This window comes from Poecilia reticulata, chromosome 11, assembly GCF_904066995.2.
Source record: "Poecilia reticulata chromosome 11, P_reticulata-male-v2, whole genome shotgun sequence".
NCBI classification, from domain to species: domain Eukaryota; kingdom Metazoa; phylum Chordata; class Actinopteri; order Cyprinodontiformes; family Poeciliidae; genus Poecilia; species Poecilia reticulata.
This window is the reverse complement of record NC_088840.1, coordinates 16,037,836-16,055,856: the sequence shown is the minus strand read 5'-3', so window position 1 is coordinate 16,055,856 and position 18,021 is coordinate 16,037,836. Positions and strand designations below refer to the sequence as shown.

General features: G+C 37.6%; 1 protein-coding gene across 9 annotated transcripts in view; it reads left to right on the top strand.

Moving 5' to 3' along the window:
* The window catches only part of LOC103472465 (CUB and sushi domain-containing protein 3-like), a 393,820-nt gene that overhangs the window by 214,874 nt on the left and 160,925 nt on the right, over positions 1-18,021 (top strand). For all 9 annotated transcript variants that reach the window (XR_014089825.1, XM_081612755.1, XM_017307525.2 and 6 more), the window contains one exon: positions 7,017-7,129. Coding sequence is in view for 8 of the 9 variants with exons in the window: in XM_081612755.1 (XP_081468881.1) it covers positions 7,017-7,129 (113 nt within the window). In the remaining variant the exon portion in view is untranslated. The remainder of the gene's footprint in view (positions 1-7,016; positions 7,130-18,021) is intronic.

The following is an 18,021-nucleotide window of genomic DNA, read 5'->3' as shown; positions in this document are numbered from 1 at the left end:
TAACCCCAAGGTGCTCAAGGTGCTAGCTAGACACGCTATTTGCCCCAGTTCTCTCTAAAACATAGAGCCCAAGACTTAGAAATAATGAGCTTTTTAACTGTGATATCTCTCAATTTAGAGGAACCCAGCTCTGTTATTGAAAACTCTCATCATGATCAGGAATATCTAGGCTCCAAAACTGCCTTAAGATTATTTCAGGTAATGAATGACGGGCTATGACATCATTATAACTGTATCAGGAATGTTATTTAAATAATATTGTCCAGCCCTGCAAAGTTGACGTCCAAATTTTTTGCCATTTGGACATCAATGAATTTATGTAATCTTAGTTCAAAGTTATTATTATTTTGGGGGTGATGGGGAATTAGTCCTTAGTCACCCACTTCTGCTTTATTTTAGGCTTTATTATGAACAGCTCACTTTTAAAACACCTGGCTCATTCATGCTGACAAACCGGTGAGGAGGCGAGCAGGGAGGAGGAGAAAATTTTAGATGAGATAACAGAGAGGGGAGGGAGGGACAGAGCATGGTCCTGTTGTGAACACTGATTACTCCCTGCCCACTTGAGATTGATGGAGAGTGACACAGCAGGCATGCTTACGCAAGCCCGGACACATCCACGCACACACACACACGCACGCACGCACGCACGCACGCACGCACGCACGCACGCACGCACGCACACACACGCACACACACGCACACACACGCATAGTATGTCTTTTTACCCTCACAAGGACTTTGCATTGACTTCCATTCTCTTTTCATTCATTCCTACAGCCTAACCCTGACTCTTGCTCTAAACCTAACCATGGCCAGTACATGCCTAACCCTAAACTAAACCTGTACTTAATTCACACCTTAGTCCTAAAATGAACCCTTTCCCAAATAACAGCACTTCTTCTTATGGGGCCCAGGGTTTGGGGCTCACAAGGAGAGACAAGGACTCACATTGTAAGTGCTTGTTGGAAAAATGGGCCTTACAAGGTGAGAAATGCGAAAACACACAATTACGCACAAATGCAATAAACATTATTACATAAACGCACAATATGCATGCATTAGGCACACGGTCACAAAAACGGTGGAACTTTTTTGTGTCTCTATGCAGATTGATGATGACTCTACAGGACTACATTCTGTCCAACACTCCTGCAGTGTGTGTGTGTGTGTGTGTGTGTGTGTGCGTGTGCGTGTGCGTGTACCCTTATGCCTGTGTGTGTCTGGACTCGTGTTGAAATGCATTTTCTCCTGTTTCTCCTTATCGCACAAAGTGTGAGTTTGCTTGTTTATGTGTATGGCAGTCCTCACCTGTCTTAAATAGATAAGGCTATTAAGACAGACTATCTAAGAGGCATTTCACTGCTGTATAATGAAAAGGGTTGGACACACTAAGAATGTATATGAATACCCAAAGTTTATATTAACTATCAGAATAAGAATAAGATATTTCAGAAGCATTGATCAGATGATTTTGAAACATAATTACGTGCCACATTTTAAAGACTAATTTGTCTATATTTGTCAATATTTTACCTATCAAGAGGTTACAAAGATCAAAATTCCTCCAGCAGACCATTAGACACCTAAATAGCAAATGTAAAAACATCTAATAGGTTTATCAAATCATCATAATAACTTGACATAATGACAAACGCTGAAGAACTTTAGCCACAATTTCAGTCACTGAATGTTATTTGTTTTAGTGGCAGTAGTGATAAGATAAGATAAGATAAGATAAGATAAGATATTACTTTATTAATCCCGCAGTGGGGAAATTTACATTGTTACAGCAGTACAGAGGACAGAGCAGAACCATTACAAAAAACTATATATACAAAAAAAGACAAGTGAATACAGAAATACTGAAACAGTACAGAGTCCTTTATAATGTACTATGTAAGTACAGGGAAGAGTTTAAGTGTATTTTAAAAAGCTTCTCTGGTCATTTTGCCTTGGTTTCAAGAGATACTAATAGGTAATTAGCTAGTAGTACGTGAAAATACATAACATTTGCATCTTAAAATACATAAATTTAGTTTTGTCGACCAATTTTTTGCAACTCTGTACTTTCTTGGAAGTTTAGTAATCACCCTCCCTCCACATCGCCACACCCCAAAGGTCAGGAGAATATTAAAACTAGTACCTCACCAGCGGGGGTGCGACATGGGCACCGATTTAGGAGAAAACAATGTTTATAACATAAAAAAAATTAAGTAAGCTGTCAATAAAAATAATTAATAATATCATTGTTTTTATCTGTTCTTGGCACTAAAAGTTAAATGGTACTACTCACAGACCAAAAAGCAAATATAGTATTTTTACACAACACCCCTACCGATCTGCAGGAAGTGGTTTGTTCCTGCTTCAGCGCACTTGTCAGTGTTTAATAGTAGTCAGTAGAAGTGAACGACAACGACAGTAAGCATGCTGCTAAGAAAACTAGCTATATTAGTATATATATCAGTTTTTCAAAAACAGGAAAGAAAAAAAAGACAAAAGAGTCAGTTTGCAATCCAGTTTTTCCCCAGAGGTGGGTAAACTGTCATTATCAACTTGTTGACTTAGCTAGCTTAGCTACAGACCGGTGTTAACCTCCATTTCACCAGCATTAAATCAGTGAAGGCAAACGTTAGCAGGGTTTTTAAATATTTAACTTGCACTCTATACCTTTTGCCACACTTAACAGCAGATGAATCAGAGTCAGCAGCAGCCCCAACCCCTCATACCAGCTTAACTCCTCCCTGTCCCAGGGAAAAAAGGTGAGCAGCACAGTGTTCAATAGCATGCCAATTATCAGCACAGGGAGTCAATGGAGATTTTTCTCTTTTTACCACCACACAACAAAATTGCTCGCCAGGACTGTAGTCTTGATTAAATCTTGATCAATGTATTGTATTTTTTACAATAGGAGCACTGGAATGCATTTTATGCACCATTTGAAAGCTTTGTATTGTCAGCAGCATTTTACGAGAAAGGGCTTCTGCTGCCTGAGTGCAGTTGTGGTTATATGATTGCTTAAAATTTGTACATTTATGGACATCTATCAAAAAAGGAATACACTGAAAGGAGAGAAAAGGGACCAGACCAGGTCAATATGAATTGCAGTGCCAATAAGGTTTTTACAAGCTAAGCTAGGTAAACAATGTAGCTCATGCACATACATTGGACTGGATTAAAGCCCCATACCCTTTCTCTACCCTCTTGCTAAACAATGTAAAGCATAAACACTACTGTGATCTTATGATTTGCATTTTAAGTCCCTGTAGAGAAACGCCTATGTGTGAACAGTCATAAATTCAAGATAATTTGGAGCAGAGGGAAAGAAAAACAAACACAAAAAGTTCACAGCTCCTAATGCTAATGTTATGTAATATTTATTGTCAAGTGTTTGGTGTGGTAGAAAATTAATATTTAAACTTAAATATGTTTCCTAATCTCCTATTTATAAATTACCCACACTGGGATCAGCTGCCACCTTTTGTTTTGTGTGATTCTGTTTTACAGTTCTTGGGCACTGAGATGAATAATTAAATAGCCAGCAGACAAAGTAATGTACCTCTGTCATCGTTTGCCTGGTTTTCCGTCTCCTCCTAACCTCACACGGCTTTCTCCTTCAGTATCTCACTGTCTAAGCTTCACTGATCTATACCTACTCCTACCCCCTTTTCAGCCCATGCCTCTTTATTTGCTTCCTCCTTTTCCCTTCTATTTTTGCTGTACAGGATGGATGGATGGCAGGGCGGTAGACACAGAAATGGAGAGAGGAAGAGATGCTCTTTTAGTAGTGTATTTAATCAGTGATGTTCTCTTGCTCCTTCTGGCAATTCTCCACTGGCTCTTCCTCTCCTCAAGATGTGCACACAAGGAAAACTGACTCTCTCAATCTTAGTATTTTTTGCTTTAATCCATTCTACCGTCAATAATTGTAGCCCTGAATGAAATGCAGGAGGTAGCAAGCACATTTAACAACAGCAAAAAGTGCATTAGATGGTGGTGCAGACATATGTTTAACCTTTAGACCCTTGTTAGGTCCTAGAAAGAGTTTCTCATTGAACTTTTCCAAGAAACAGGCACAAAACCAGTACTTAGAGATATTGTCATAAAAAAGTTGCACAGTCAATGCTTCTTTGTTTATTTTCAGAGATACATTTTTGGTTTTGTGATTAATCTTCAAAGTACTCTGCAAAAAGTGAAAAATCTGTTTGCTCTCCCAGAGCTCTGAGAAAAGATTTTTCTTTTCAAAACTGTTGTAATTGGTCAATTCATCAGTTCTTCAAACAGTGGAATTTTTTTGTGTTGTTTTATTCCTGTCACTATGTTCCAGGAGTTTGGCACTTGATTTTCTTTCTTGAAGTTTGATATTTCAGAACAAGAATCAACTTTGTTCTTGTTCAGAAACATATTTCTTGGTTGAATGAAAACAATAAAAATCTTGCCACCAACATAAAGGTCACTCAGTAATATTGTGTTAAGCTTCCTTTATTTTTAAATACATCATGTTTTGGTAAGCTTCTGTAATGTCACAAGTTTTTTATTTTTCTAGCTGGTATCCCATGAATTTTTTCCCAAGATATCGTGTTGATTATGAGAGAGTTTGGCCGCTGCACAATCCTTCTGTATCACATCCCAAAGATTCTCAACGGGGTTTAGGTTTGGACTGTGGTCAATCTGTGTGTAAAAATGATGTCTCGTGCCCACCAGAACCACTTTTTTTTTTTTTTTACTGTTTCAGCCCATTAATTCCTGGCATTGTCTTCTTCCAGTGTCCCTGTGCCATCATGGAAGAGAAAAATTCATTGATGGATATCCTGATCATTCAGTATACTTTGGTAGTCAGCTGACATCAGTGTTTGCTCACATTTGTTGATGATCGAACCCAGATCAGAGCACTGCTCCCTACGGCCTGCGTAGCAGCCAGTGTGCATAACTTCATATGCCTCTCTTCTTACCCTGATGATGTGCCCCTCACTCTGGAACAGGGTACTTCTAGACTCATCAGATCAAATGACCATCTTCTATTCCTCCAGAGTCCAATCTTTTAGCCTTCTTGCGAATTAGAGCCGCTTTTTCTGGTTAGTCTCACTGATTAGTGGTTTTCTAATGGCTACACAGCTGTTCCGTCCCAAAGTTTCATTAACGTTGTTGTGTGTGGAAATGCTCTGAATTTCACTACTAAACTCTGAGTTCTACTGTTGGTTTTTTAATATTTGATTTCAGCAGACGTTTAAGTAATTGTTAATGACAATCATTCGGGATTGTTTTTTCTTCCTTGATGGTTCTCGACTTTCCCTCCTGTTTTTAATAATACACCTGACAATTCTTTACCCAATTTTAGTAGCTTCTGCAATCTTTTTAGCTGTTTTCTAGTTTTGAAGCATGCAAATGGAAATGCATTTCTTAGTGACAATGGGGAGTGACTTTTGACAAGGCTGTTGATAATGAGAAGCTACTCATTGTTTCAGGTAGGGTTACATAACAGGTCCCCAGATGAATGATAGTCACCTTTGCAGTAATTATCCAATAGGAGGCTTGTACCTATTTTCTTAAATCCATGTGACTTTTTTTCTCTTTTGACTGGGCAGTGTTTTTTCTTTTTTTTGCTCTTATGTAAAATGGGCTATAAATTATATATATAGCTGTAAATTAGCTATATATGAATTTATAGCCCAATATCAGTTATAGTAATGCGTAATGCTGAGTAATGCTTCTCATAATACAGTTTCAGACAAGTCATACATATATATATTTTTTTTTTATTAATTTTTTTCCCACAAAATATGCAACTTTTCTACAATATTCTCCAGTCAGACACTTGAAAATAAACATTGTAGCCTCTCACATTCTGCACATCACATTAGAATCAATTAATTGAACACGAACAACACCTAAAAAAATTATGGCAGTTCTGAAAATAATCTATACCTCAGGGTTTCAACGACATGCTTTTATAGCCGATATCTTTGTTGAGCACTTAACAGTTGGAGACAGAAACCATCAGCATAGATGGATGGTTTAATAATGCATTACAAATGGTTCACATGGGAACGATTCATGAGACGCCAGGTAGCTTCTCTGCTCATGTTTTCACTAAAGCTATAGCTCTGCTTCATTGTAGACTTTAATTATCCATACAAGTAGTTGGAAAGGTGCCATAGTCTTATTTTATATTTTATGAACATTCATACATGAGACTTATGCCGTCGCGGTGGGTGCATTTCAAAAGATTTTTTTCCCCCTTCCCTAGTTCTGGAGGTACTGAATGCCTACCTTTTCAGACTAAACTTTCCTTCAGCTCCTGCAAGGAACAATTTTCTGATTATACCTTCATATTGTAGCTTAGGGTTGTTAAGTGCTTTCTGAGCACATTGTTAAATATTTAAATGTCACATTCATGAGCTTTGTGTAGATTTATGGTTTTACTCCCGTTTTAATATTGGAGCAAATTGAATATTCATACAATGTGCTCTGAGTAATAATGTCCTTGCGGAAAATGAAAGAAGTGCTGTAAACATGAATAATACAGTGTAACAGGGAGAAGTGCCTACATGAAAAGATACATAGAAAGCAAAGTCAGAAAGAGGATTGTGGTGAAGAAAGAAAGGAAGAAAATGTTCTCTTACCTTCCTTGATGCTTCAGGTGGTTTGGAAAATACTGACTCTGAAGCATGAACTGAGCCTCCTCAGTTTTTGCGTTGACAATTGATGGCAGAACAAATATTGCTGGGATGGATGGGTGAATTCAATTTTATGTTTAATGTGTCTTCAACTTATTGGTTAGGTTATTGCTCTGCCTCTGTAGTTCTAAATTGGTATTTAGTTCTTGTTGTTTGCCATTTGTTGTTTCTTTTGTTTTGGTGCCAACTGTCTTTCTATTCTGTAACTGAAAGTATCGTAGGGTCTTTTAATGATATTAAACAACTGATTAGATTAAAGATTATTGCCTACCTGTGTGTGAATGTGTGTGTGTGTGTGTGTGTCTCATTTTATAAGTACATTTTTTTGGTCTTCCTCAGGTTGTCGGGAAGTAACGTGCCCTCTCCAGTCGTTAGCAACAAGAACTGGCTCCGACTGCATTTTGTCACCGATGGCAACCACCGTTACCGAGGTTTCAGTGCACATTACCAAGGTAAGATCAGACGAAATCATTTCAATGCACCCGCACATAGCATGCTCATGGTGGTTAAGTGTGGGCTAACTGCACTCTGCTTATGAATAGCTTTTATTTTTGGCTTTTAATTTACTTTTAGAAGGTTTTTGTTTTGTTTGGTTTCTGTTTGAAATTCAATCCTCCAAATAACTCCTCTTAATCACACTTTTTGAACCCAGTCATTTTGTCTCAACAACGCCTTTCTCCCTGTTTTCATCTCTCTGCTTTCCTCTCTGTCCTTGTTTTTACATAGTTAGCTTTTTGTTTTCTCCTGGGTAAGTGCTCATAAGCACACAGTTTTACTTTTCTTTGATGCAGCCCCTAAACGGTGAAAGCGGTTGGAAATTTATTTGGCAACAGCCATGTCTCCCAACAGCGATAATGAGAGGTGAATTTGTGCTCAGCGGAACGGCTGGAACAGATAGTGTTTTTATTTACACTTCACTTGTTGTTTTTTTTTCCCCTTCTTAATTTTCCAGCTTTTCGTTTCAGTCTCAAATCACCTCTTAAATCCGTGCAGCGTTATAGGTCACTCAGAAATTGCTATTGTCTTAGCCTGAGGCATGCAGTGCACCTGCAGCACACATGGTGTGATTAAAATGCAGAATCATGTATTATGAGGAAGTGATGGAAAGTAGGGTAAAGAAGGTGAAATGTGGTATGGTAATGAAAGCTTAGTCCCTTGCATGAGATTTTCTTAAGTTATTTATAAACTGCAACCCTGTATTTCTTTCTAATAGGCTTACAAAACCCGACCTGCAGGTCAGCAGACACAACGTAAAGATTTATTCATTGGCCTGAATCTCACTGCATTCCACTGAGCCACACCTCACACCTTCACTCACTCCACTTACATTTATTTTAGCTCTCAGTGCCGGCTTTCCTATCGTCCTGCAATTTTTAAAAAAAATGTCAGGACAACATTTAAAAACACTGATTTCATTTACAATCAATGATGCAATGTGAGCGCCTGTCTTCCTAGCACCCCTTTACTTACCCAACAGGGTATTTTTAGATAGCTCCCTCTCTCTCTCTGAAACAGTAATTATAGTCTTTTGCTCATTTCTAAAGGCTGCTGCCAGCATCTTAATGTCTTTGGGCTTATATTAGTCTTCTCACAAGCATAAGTCACGTTCTCCCTCCTAATCTTCTCTGACATGAAAATTTGGTACGTGAGTAACCGGCTTTTGAAGTAGAAATGAGCAAGTGAGGAGACTGACACGAGCCAACTCAATCCTGAATGCTGCTCAAATCGCTTGTAATGCAGAAGCAATCACACCCTTTGAACTTTTTCATCATTTTTAACGTGGCAAACAAAAATGAGTGTTCTTTTTGCATTTTTGTGGGAATGAGCATTACAAAGTAGTAAATAAATGTTAAATTATTTAACATTTCAATGTTTTTTGTTTTGAAGTGGTGGGAGGCATGGCAGGACTATTGTAAAAGGAGGGTTGGGTTGTGAAACAATATCCAAAACCTTTAACACTTTGCAGGGCAAACCTGCACATGCAAACCTGCACCTCTGTCTTTTATACAGACTAGAGCATGATTTTACCAATTTAAAGTCTCATTTCAGCAGTTTATGACATTTAGTTGGAGGATTTGCACGGAACATTTACATGAAAAAGTCATCTTGAGGAAACCTTATATTCTTCTTTGCATTCATCACGTGCCTCTAGCAGATCTCTGGTCAATTAAACCAATTACAGTAACTGAAACTTCATTTAATTCAGTGGTTATTTTATATTAACTTTGCATAATTTTCCAGCCTGTGGTTATGATGGGCTTATTAAGTTGCAAATGACCCCAGATGATACCTCACTACATGTTGCCTGGGTTTTAAATTGACCACTGGGAGGACTTCTGTGAAAAAAAAAGAAAGAAAAAAAATATCTGTGCCAATCAAGATTTTTCACTGAGTCTTGCAGAGACACCAAAGAGAGAGAGAATTAACAAAAAAAAAACAAAACAAAACAAAAAAAAAAACTAGAATGAGAAGAAAATGCTGTGATCAGTCTTAATGTGAAATAAAATCTAATTCTAATATTGGTTCCATGACTGACCTCTTCATTTTTTATAGTGGTATAGTCCATGCCAATTCTAGTTTTCATGTTAAGTGGTGTGCACTTTCCAGCAGTACTTAAGTTCTAATGTCTGACCTCAAACAAGGTGATGTTTTTTTTTCTTTTATACAGACTAGAGTATGATTTTACCAATTTAAAGTCTCATTTCAGTAAAATAACAACAGCTTGCTGAATGTTTGGCAGTGCCTATGAAAGGACAGCTTTGTATCTTTTAAGGCTGACTTGATTAAATATTTGTTTTCACACTGTACTAGTCTGGTTGAAAGCATGTTTTTTTTTACTGTAATTTAGATGGCTGTCTGTATTTTTTGTGTTCTTCAAATGCATAGTTAAACTTTAAATACATACTGCAAGCCTACCTTTATGTCTAAATATTCTATAAGTTTTTTGGTAATTAGTCATGCACAAATGAATTTACTGAATCAGAAGAGTCAACTCCCATTGAGTAAAAGCTGGCTTTCCATTTTTTCCCTTTTTGTTGTACAGTACTCATTCTCAGTGGCTCTGCCCCGCTCATGGGAGAACTTTATTTTGATTGGTAGCATGTTGCCTTTGTGGCCAATCACAAGTGAGGATATGGGATAATACCATTTTATGAAAACAAAGAGGGGTACAGACACAAAAGTTAGTTGGTGAATCTGTCCATCCTCTCAGTCAGTAGATATTCAACAAAAATCAATACTTTGATTTAAATATTACACAAAAATAAAAAAGCCTGCTTTCGTAATACAAGAAAAACATAAAATTAGGCCATTTTAAGGCTTATGCTAAATGCAACAAGATTTGGTAACATACAAAACATTCATATTTGACATGTCAAGCTAAAATATGAGGGTACAGATGAAAATAAATTAAGAGCTGCTGGGAGTCGAAAGAGCCAGCTCTTCTCTGGGAGCCGTGCCACAAGAACTCGCTCTCTGAAAAGAGCCGAATTTCCCATCACTATCCTGGTGCCGTTTAAAAAGTATTGATTTTACACATAAATCCAAAAACGGAGCTTTGCTGCATGTTTTAAAATAAACCTAATTTATTGGGTCAGTTTAATCCCATTTCACTGGTCTTAATATAATGATGTGCACACCATGATAATATTGCAACATAATTTGATTGATGATTGCACTTTCACGACTAAACAACTCCAATCAGTAAATGCACAACAAAATCTTGGGCATCTCATTCAATAAGTTTAGCAATACATCCTTTAGTGCCTGACAGATTTGGACTGCAGTCCCTTTTGCTAATTTCTAAAGATTCAATCAGATCACGACAAATTAGTGTCACTAGAGCTTTAAGGACAGGTGAACACATCTGGCATCTTATATGCACTTTAGATCATTAGTAAACTGTTTTTACAAGATGTTCTGGTAAGATAAAAGACATCCAGACATTTTTCAATAGAAAAAATGAGACGAGTAGATGTCATAAGTAATCTCAAAGACCGATCTTTATATGAAAATAATGAATTTTAATAAAAATGTAATAAAAATGAGAGTACTGTTTGGAAAAGATGTGAGTTCAGTCTGGATTTGTCCAGGTTATGATGGGGAAGAAAGTTGAGCCTTCAACTGAAGGTAAAAGAGAGCGCATTATGAATGGCCTGTACTTGGATAGTGCTTTATTTAAGCCAGAGGACCCTAAAGCACTTTACTCTACTTTCAGTCATTCACTCATTCATGAACACATTCACACGCTGATGGTGGCAAGCTGGATTTGCCACATGTAGTAGCTACTAAGTGCCACTAGTAGCTACTACATGCCACTGGTGCGTGGCAGCACCTCTTGCACCTCTTGCCCAAGGACACAGTAACTGACACAGACAGAGCAGAAATTCGTACCAACAATCCATTGGTTACAGGATGGGACTCCTATGACTGTCGCCACCTGGTTGAATTTAAAATTCCTTATAAACCTAAAATCTGCCATGTTCATGATTTGAATTTAGTCATGAGGGTGAATGAAAGGTAATATTGTCAACATGACAACTTTCAGTTTATTCTGAAGTTGCTGTAAAGCGCTTTTGTATCTTCCATTTTGTTGGTGTATGTGAGGACACTTTTTAAAGGAGTTTAATCGTGAAAACATGAAACACATTTGTGAAACCTCGTTGTAAACATTCTGTCTTGTAAATGAAGACTGTTAAAGACTGATTACATGGCTTTGTCATTGGGTCATTGCTGCAACATTTGCATAGCATTCTCATATATTAAGTGCCACATATGAGAATATACAACATTTCTGCATTCCTGATTTTTTGCCATGTCCAAAAAATCCTTGATATCCTATTGCTGAGTTTGCTGGAGTACAAGATGCATAGAGAGATGATGTTGGTATTGTATTTACTTAAAGCTATATATCTTCATTACATTGCAGACATAGATTCGACCATCAAGTGTAAACAATTTGTGCTTATATTGAGTTATCTAAACTTCAAAGTCTGACCTTCTGTTTATCAATTGCCATTACAATTATTAGTTTATTCACTTATATATGTGAATGTTCTATTTTTCTTCTGTGACATCTTTAAACTAAATAAGCAAACATATCAATATTACTTTCTGCTATCCACACATAAGTTGTAGATAAGGGGACAAAGAGAAAAAACATCTCCTCACAGCTTGTTCCAAATCCTCAGAGGTCACTGTGAAGGCAGGAGGAATCGCATTCCAAATGGCATCTAAACAAAAAATAAGATGTGGATGTCTGTCACCAGACAAGTAATGCACACACGTTTATGGTGAGCGTATCTCAGGAGGTAGAAATTTGTCTTGTAACACCTGGGTCACACAGCAAGATTTGGAAATTATCGATTAATTTTCAAAACCTGAGCGATCCCACACACTACAATAAAAAGAAATAAATAAATCAGACATAACAGGTTTGGTCCGACATGTGTGTGGTGCACAGCCAAACAGCAAAGACAACCAACACAACACACAAACAGATTTCACTCACAAACATTCAGACGGAAAATCTAGCAACACCTCCTGAAATCAAACGTTAGTTCAGCATAAATAAACAAGATCGCCAAGGAGACGGCAATGGCCTATTTTCAAAATAAAAAACCAATATGAAAAGAAAAACCATTGGTTAAAGGAGTGGAAACAGCATAAGCATTATGAAATAGAGTTGTATTTTGTTCCCTCCAGAATTATGATTGTGTATTTTGGATTTTCCTAGATGTTTCTGCCAGTATACTTTGTGATAGGCAGCATGCCACATTCAACAGGTTGCTTGGTCATTTGTTCTCGGGAAACATCCAAAGTGCTTGGATATTGGGTCAGGACAATCCAATACGTTAACCCTTGTGTTTACAAATGGGGTCCAACCGACCTCACACCCGTAAAACTTGTATCATTTGCCACAGTCCTCCATGTTTGCCTCAGTCCTTGCACGCCCAAGGGTTAAATATCCAAATGTTGAAGTTGGTGAGGTCCCTATGTCTGTCCAAGCAGATTAGATCGCTCTTTGCACAACATACACAGCAGGAATATCTCTTAAGATTATCTTTAGAGCCATCACAATAACCAGAGTGTTAAGACTGTCAGAATGCCAAGATCTGGGTAAAAATCTGCATAAAAATCTTGCTGTGTCAACCGGGCATAACTGGTGAGTTAAGCTCCATCGGTCTCAGTCGTGTCCTTGAGCAAACACTTCACCTGCCTTGTTTGCTGATGGCGGCGGTCAGAGGCAGCAGTGGCCGGTTGTATGGCATCCTCGCTTCTGTCAGTCTGCCCCAGGTGGCTACAATGTAGTTTAGCACCATCAACGTGTGAATGTGTGCATGAATAACTGAATGCAGTGTAAAGCGGTTTGGAGTCGTCTGGACTAGGCTAGATGAAGTGCTAAGTACAAGCCATTTATCCATTTACAGTTTTACACCTAAGAGAAATTTGGACAGAAAACCGGAGTGCCCAAAATACATACATAAATACTTGCTCAGAGGAGAGCATGTAAACTTCATAAAAAACGTTGCTCTTTCCTCTCTATCCTGCGAACCCAGCTTGTTTCTCATTCAATTCAAACAGGCCGTATAAAAGGGAAAAAACATTTACAAAACTATCACAACAATAATGAAGATATTACTAATAAAGATACATAACCACTTTTTAGAAAAGAGGGTACATTTTCATTCTTATTCCTCCATTTCATCATCATTTCCTATGAATTTTCTTCTGTAACTCTAGGCCCTCTTTTCATGCCGTCCTTCAGACGTATCATCTGATTGATTGACTGACAACCTGGCCACTCCCTTTGAGATTTGCCCCCTAATTTGTTTTAATGATCTTAAGTACTTTAAAAGGTTAATCAGCATGTTAATGAGTGGTGTCAGTGGGGAAAAAGTTAGTTGATCAATTAGAGGAGCTTTAACAGGCTTATGATTGATTAGCTGCTTCCTGTCAGCTGTCAGTCATCTTCATTACTTTGTTAGTTAATACGTGTTAACGGAAATGCACAGTGGGTGGTTCAAAAGGTTACTGGATCAGAAATTGCTCTGTAATTCTCTAACCCATTCAGATGTAGACAGCAGTACCTTAAGAAATGTGCCGATTCCTTAAAATTTCTCACATTTTCTCACAATACAACTACAAACATTGATGTATTTTAGTAGTTTTTTAAAGCAGCAGAAAACTGTGTACAACTGAAGTGGAAAAATCTTCTTCAAAATGGTCTAATTTGTAAAGAGTTTGCCTCGGTGTAATTCTCTATCAAGACTATCATGACTGCATAGTTTTGTTAGAGAATATTAGGCAACAAACAGGATTATGGAGACCAAGGGACACGCGAGACAGATCAGGACGAACTTTGAGGAGAGGTTTTAGGTTGTGGGAGAAAAAAAATCCCAGGTTTTCAACATCTCAGTTTATTCTATCAATTGAAAATATAAATATTTTGGCACAAATGCAAACCTAGAAAGGTGACTGTCTGACAGGCTGGGCCAGGACAGCATTAATTAAATAAACGCAAACAATCTTAACACCCTGAACAAGCAATCTGCACCATGAAAGATGGTGCTGGCAACATTATTCTATGAACTTGACACCGGGATAGAAGTTCACTTCCAGCACGGAACTAAACTTAAACATACAGCCAGAGCTGCAGCTGAATGGTTTAGGATTGTTTGTCTATCACAAAAAATACGAACAAAGCCACTTTACAGTGTGTGGTTGTATCTCAATAAAATGTGTAAAAATAAAAGGAAAAAGTTATGTAAATAAAGTATTTTGACTCTTTCATATTCTCTTGCAGTAGAGAGCCACCGGTTAGAAGCTAAATCATGAACTGCTGCTTTGATTTTAGTTTTTATCCATTAACAGGATACTCCTTGTTGACCAACTTCACTTTATTAAAAAAAATATTATAGTATTTTCTTAGTACTACTTGGGGTCAGTTCCACCCAGTAAGCCATATGGTCTGATCCACCACATTCTTCCACTTTCCAAACTGAGATACTGCGGCTCCTCAGCAGGGTGCAAAGGGTTAGTAAATATTCATGGAGAAGACTACATTAAAACAACTCCAAATTTGTCTCTAAATGAACAAATCTGCCTTGGCAGGGCTGGTTAAGTCTATAAGACACTGCTATGAGACCTCAGAGGGACACATTTGGCTCCAGGTCCTGCCAGACTGTTTTCCTTCTGTGTTGTTGTGCATGCGTGTGCTTGCCTGTGTTTGAGGTTGGGCAATTTGGCTCATAATAAAATAAATAAGTAGAAATCCCCCTGCTTCTGTTGCAGCCCAAATTATAAAGTTCTGAATTAATAATAATCTCACAGTGATTTATGTCCAAGTTTGTGGAGGAAAGGGCAGTGGGGTTAGCGAGGCAAAAACAAAGCACTGCGACAAGAAAACAGCAGATTAAAGGAAACCAAAGAGGAGGTAAAACAGTAGGGAGAAATGATTAATAGGCCTTGAGAAGAGAGACAGACAGCCAGAGAGCAACGGGGGGTTTAAAAGGACAAGTTATTTGGCAAGATGGTTTTGCTAAATATTAATATTATAGAATTTATAATGTCCCGCTGATAGAAATGGTTTCTGTTGGCCAGCTTAGAAGGGAAAAGAGCTGCATTTCTGCGTGCGCGCACTTTCTCATTTGAGCGGAGGCTGCGCTGCATTCACGGTTCTTGGACACAGGACAGGAGCCTCGCTCCCGAACTACTCCGTTTGGTAAATAAAAGCCTGCAGCTCTTGTGCACAGCTAAAGCAAATCTACCAATTATTTTTAATTGTCATTTAAATGCTTAATTGATGCTTCAGAATATTTCCTGCTGCCAGGATTTTAAGACATGCCGTAGGCATTTTGCTGATAGACCTAAATTGAGGGAATTAACCATTTTAATGGAAATATCTCCCCCATCCCACAGGGACAGTGTGTTTTTCTCAAAGGGTAAAATCACTTTTATTTCAACCATTCACTTTTTATTCACAGTTCATTTGGTAGCCATTCTTATGATTTTAGGGAAAAAAAACACAAATAAAAATTAAATCAAATATAAGGTCAGCTGATGCAAACCTATGTTTAATCCTGGTTTTCTTTCTCATTAATTGTATATTTTATTTTGTTTTTTTTTTTTGTCAGTAAAATATTTTAGCTAAGATTACATTAATTCTGTTACTGCACAACACTGTCTTGTCAAGAGCTAAACACAATCATAGCCAGTACATTTCTATCACTGTTTAATGAAAGCTTTGTTATATTTAGTTATGCAAACATTTATTTGTAGCGCAGGGAAAATATGTGTAGAAAGATTCAGCTCAGTTGACATTAGCTCATCCATAGATTAGTATGAAGCATCTAAAAGTCTCCTACTGTACTACTTTTACGAACCAAAATAGAATCAGAACTGTTACTGTATGTCTCACTGAGGGAATACCTGTAAATCATGTAAAAACCTCTACACTTACAGCATCATTACAGCATCTTTTAGGGATTCTGGCAAAACCACACAGTAGATTACTAACATGGCATCTCCTTAGGATTCAACCTTCTACATATTTATTAATAGAATTTTTTTTTTTACCTAAAAGCAGCCGGTTGAGATAGTTTGGGCATCTGGTGAAGATGCCCTCTGATTGACTTACTAGGGAGGTCTTTTGGAAATGTCTCACTGGGAGGAAGCCTCAGGGCAAACCCAGTAGTTGCTGAAGAGATCACGTTTCACAGCTGGCTCGGGAATGCCTTGGAGTCCCCCAGAAGGGCTGGAAGAAGTCACTGGGGAGAGGACAGTCTTGGGATTTCTAAGTGGTAGACGATGTGTGGATAAATGAATGAGAGGACGGATGGGTCGTAAATCTACCACATGGAGTGTGTTTTTGCAAGAAAAAGCACAGAATCCCTGCAATTTTTCCTTGAGGTGAACTAATCTAACCTAAAATAGAATTCATCATAAACCATCAAATAGTAACTGAGTTGGGATCTCCATATGTTGAGATCAAAGCACTGGGATAATTGCCTTCCTGAGTGAACGTTCAAACGGTAATTACAGCTTGACACCTAGAGGCATTCTCGCTGACACAGCTAATCAGATTGAACTGTTAAGAATTGAAGTGTAATTGTTTTTTTTTTTTTAACTATTGCAAATTGTGTATTTGGATTATAGGTGTGTTGAGTAAGTTCATAGCAATGAAAGAAGTATCTCAGGTTTTCAGCTATGTTAAGTGGTGTAAAAAATTGTAGAATACAAGGAAATGCTTGACCTTTTTTAATCTTCTTTTATTGTCACATATAGTAAATATGGCAGTATAAGTTCCAGTTGTATCCTATTGTTACAGTATTAACTCACAGAAGACTGCAAGATTGACATGGTCTGCTAAAATAATCATAGCAGAAAAAAAATCTTAACAAATTTAGTCTAAATAGGTCTCAATGTATATTTTATATGTATTTTGGATTGTTTGCAGAAAATTACTTTCATTTTTAAAACTGAAATAAAAGCATTCCTATTCTTCCATCTCCTATTTGCTCAACAAAGCAATTTCTGGCAGTCATATAGACTTCAATCATATAGCCTCTTCTTAGAAAGGACTGGTCTTTGCTCCCTTTTACACTCATCTGTCTTCACAAGGTCAGTAAATACACCAGAAATGGTCCTAAATAAGACACCCAAATAAGTACACACACGTACACTTAACTGAAACTTTGTCTCTCTTAACTACTGACAAATTTCTACATTTGCCCCTGCAAAAAGGGATTGTACATCTTTTTTTCTCTCCTGATAAAAGCACTGTTAAATGATGTTAGAATGAGTTGTGCTCGACAGCTGTGTCTCAACCAAAAATACTGCTCAGTCCACAGTTCTCCAACAAGGTGCATTTCCATGCACAACACGGACAACAATGGGACCCAACAAACAACTTGTAGTTGAGAGTAAAGTCTGTGCCATTCTCACAGGTTTGTTTCTCGGGTAAAGCTAAGTTTGTTATTTAGAGGCGCATTACTTAGATGGGTGTTACAAAGAATAAATGCAACAGGCCTTTTGTGTTTTAAAGAAAATATCCAGAGATTAGGTTTGGCAACTGATTTTAAAAACAAAGGTAAAGTGGATTTTACCTCCTACGTCAACCATCAAACGCTGTACGTTTGTTGCATTACCAGATGCTGTTCATGACAGATCCAATATCCATTTGACGGTGCAGTCAACAAATTATTCACACAGATGAATGGCGGTTAAAAATGGCTTTTAGTGTACACTTTTTAGTTGGAACACTGTGAAAATTGACTGTTTACTTGAAAACACTCTTGGAAAAAAATTTAGATATGTGTAGCCTCATTAAAATCCAAGTTTTATA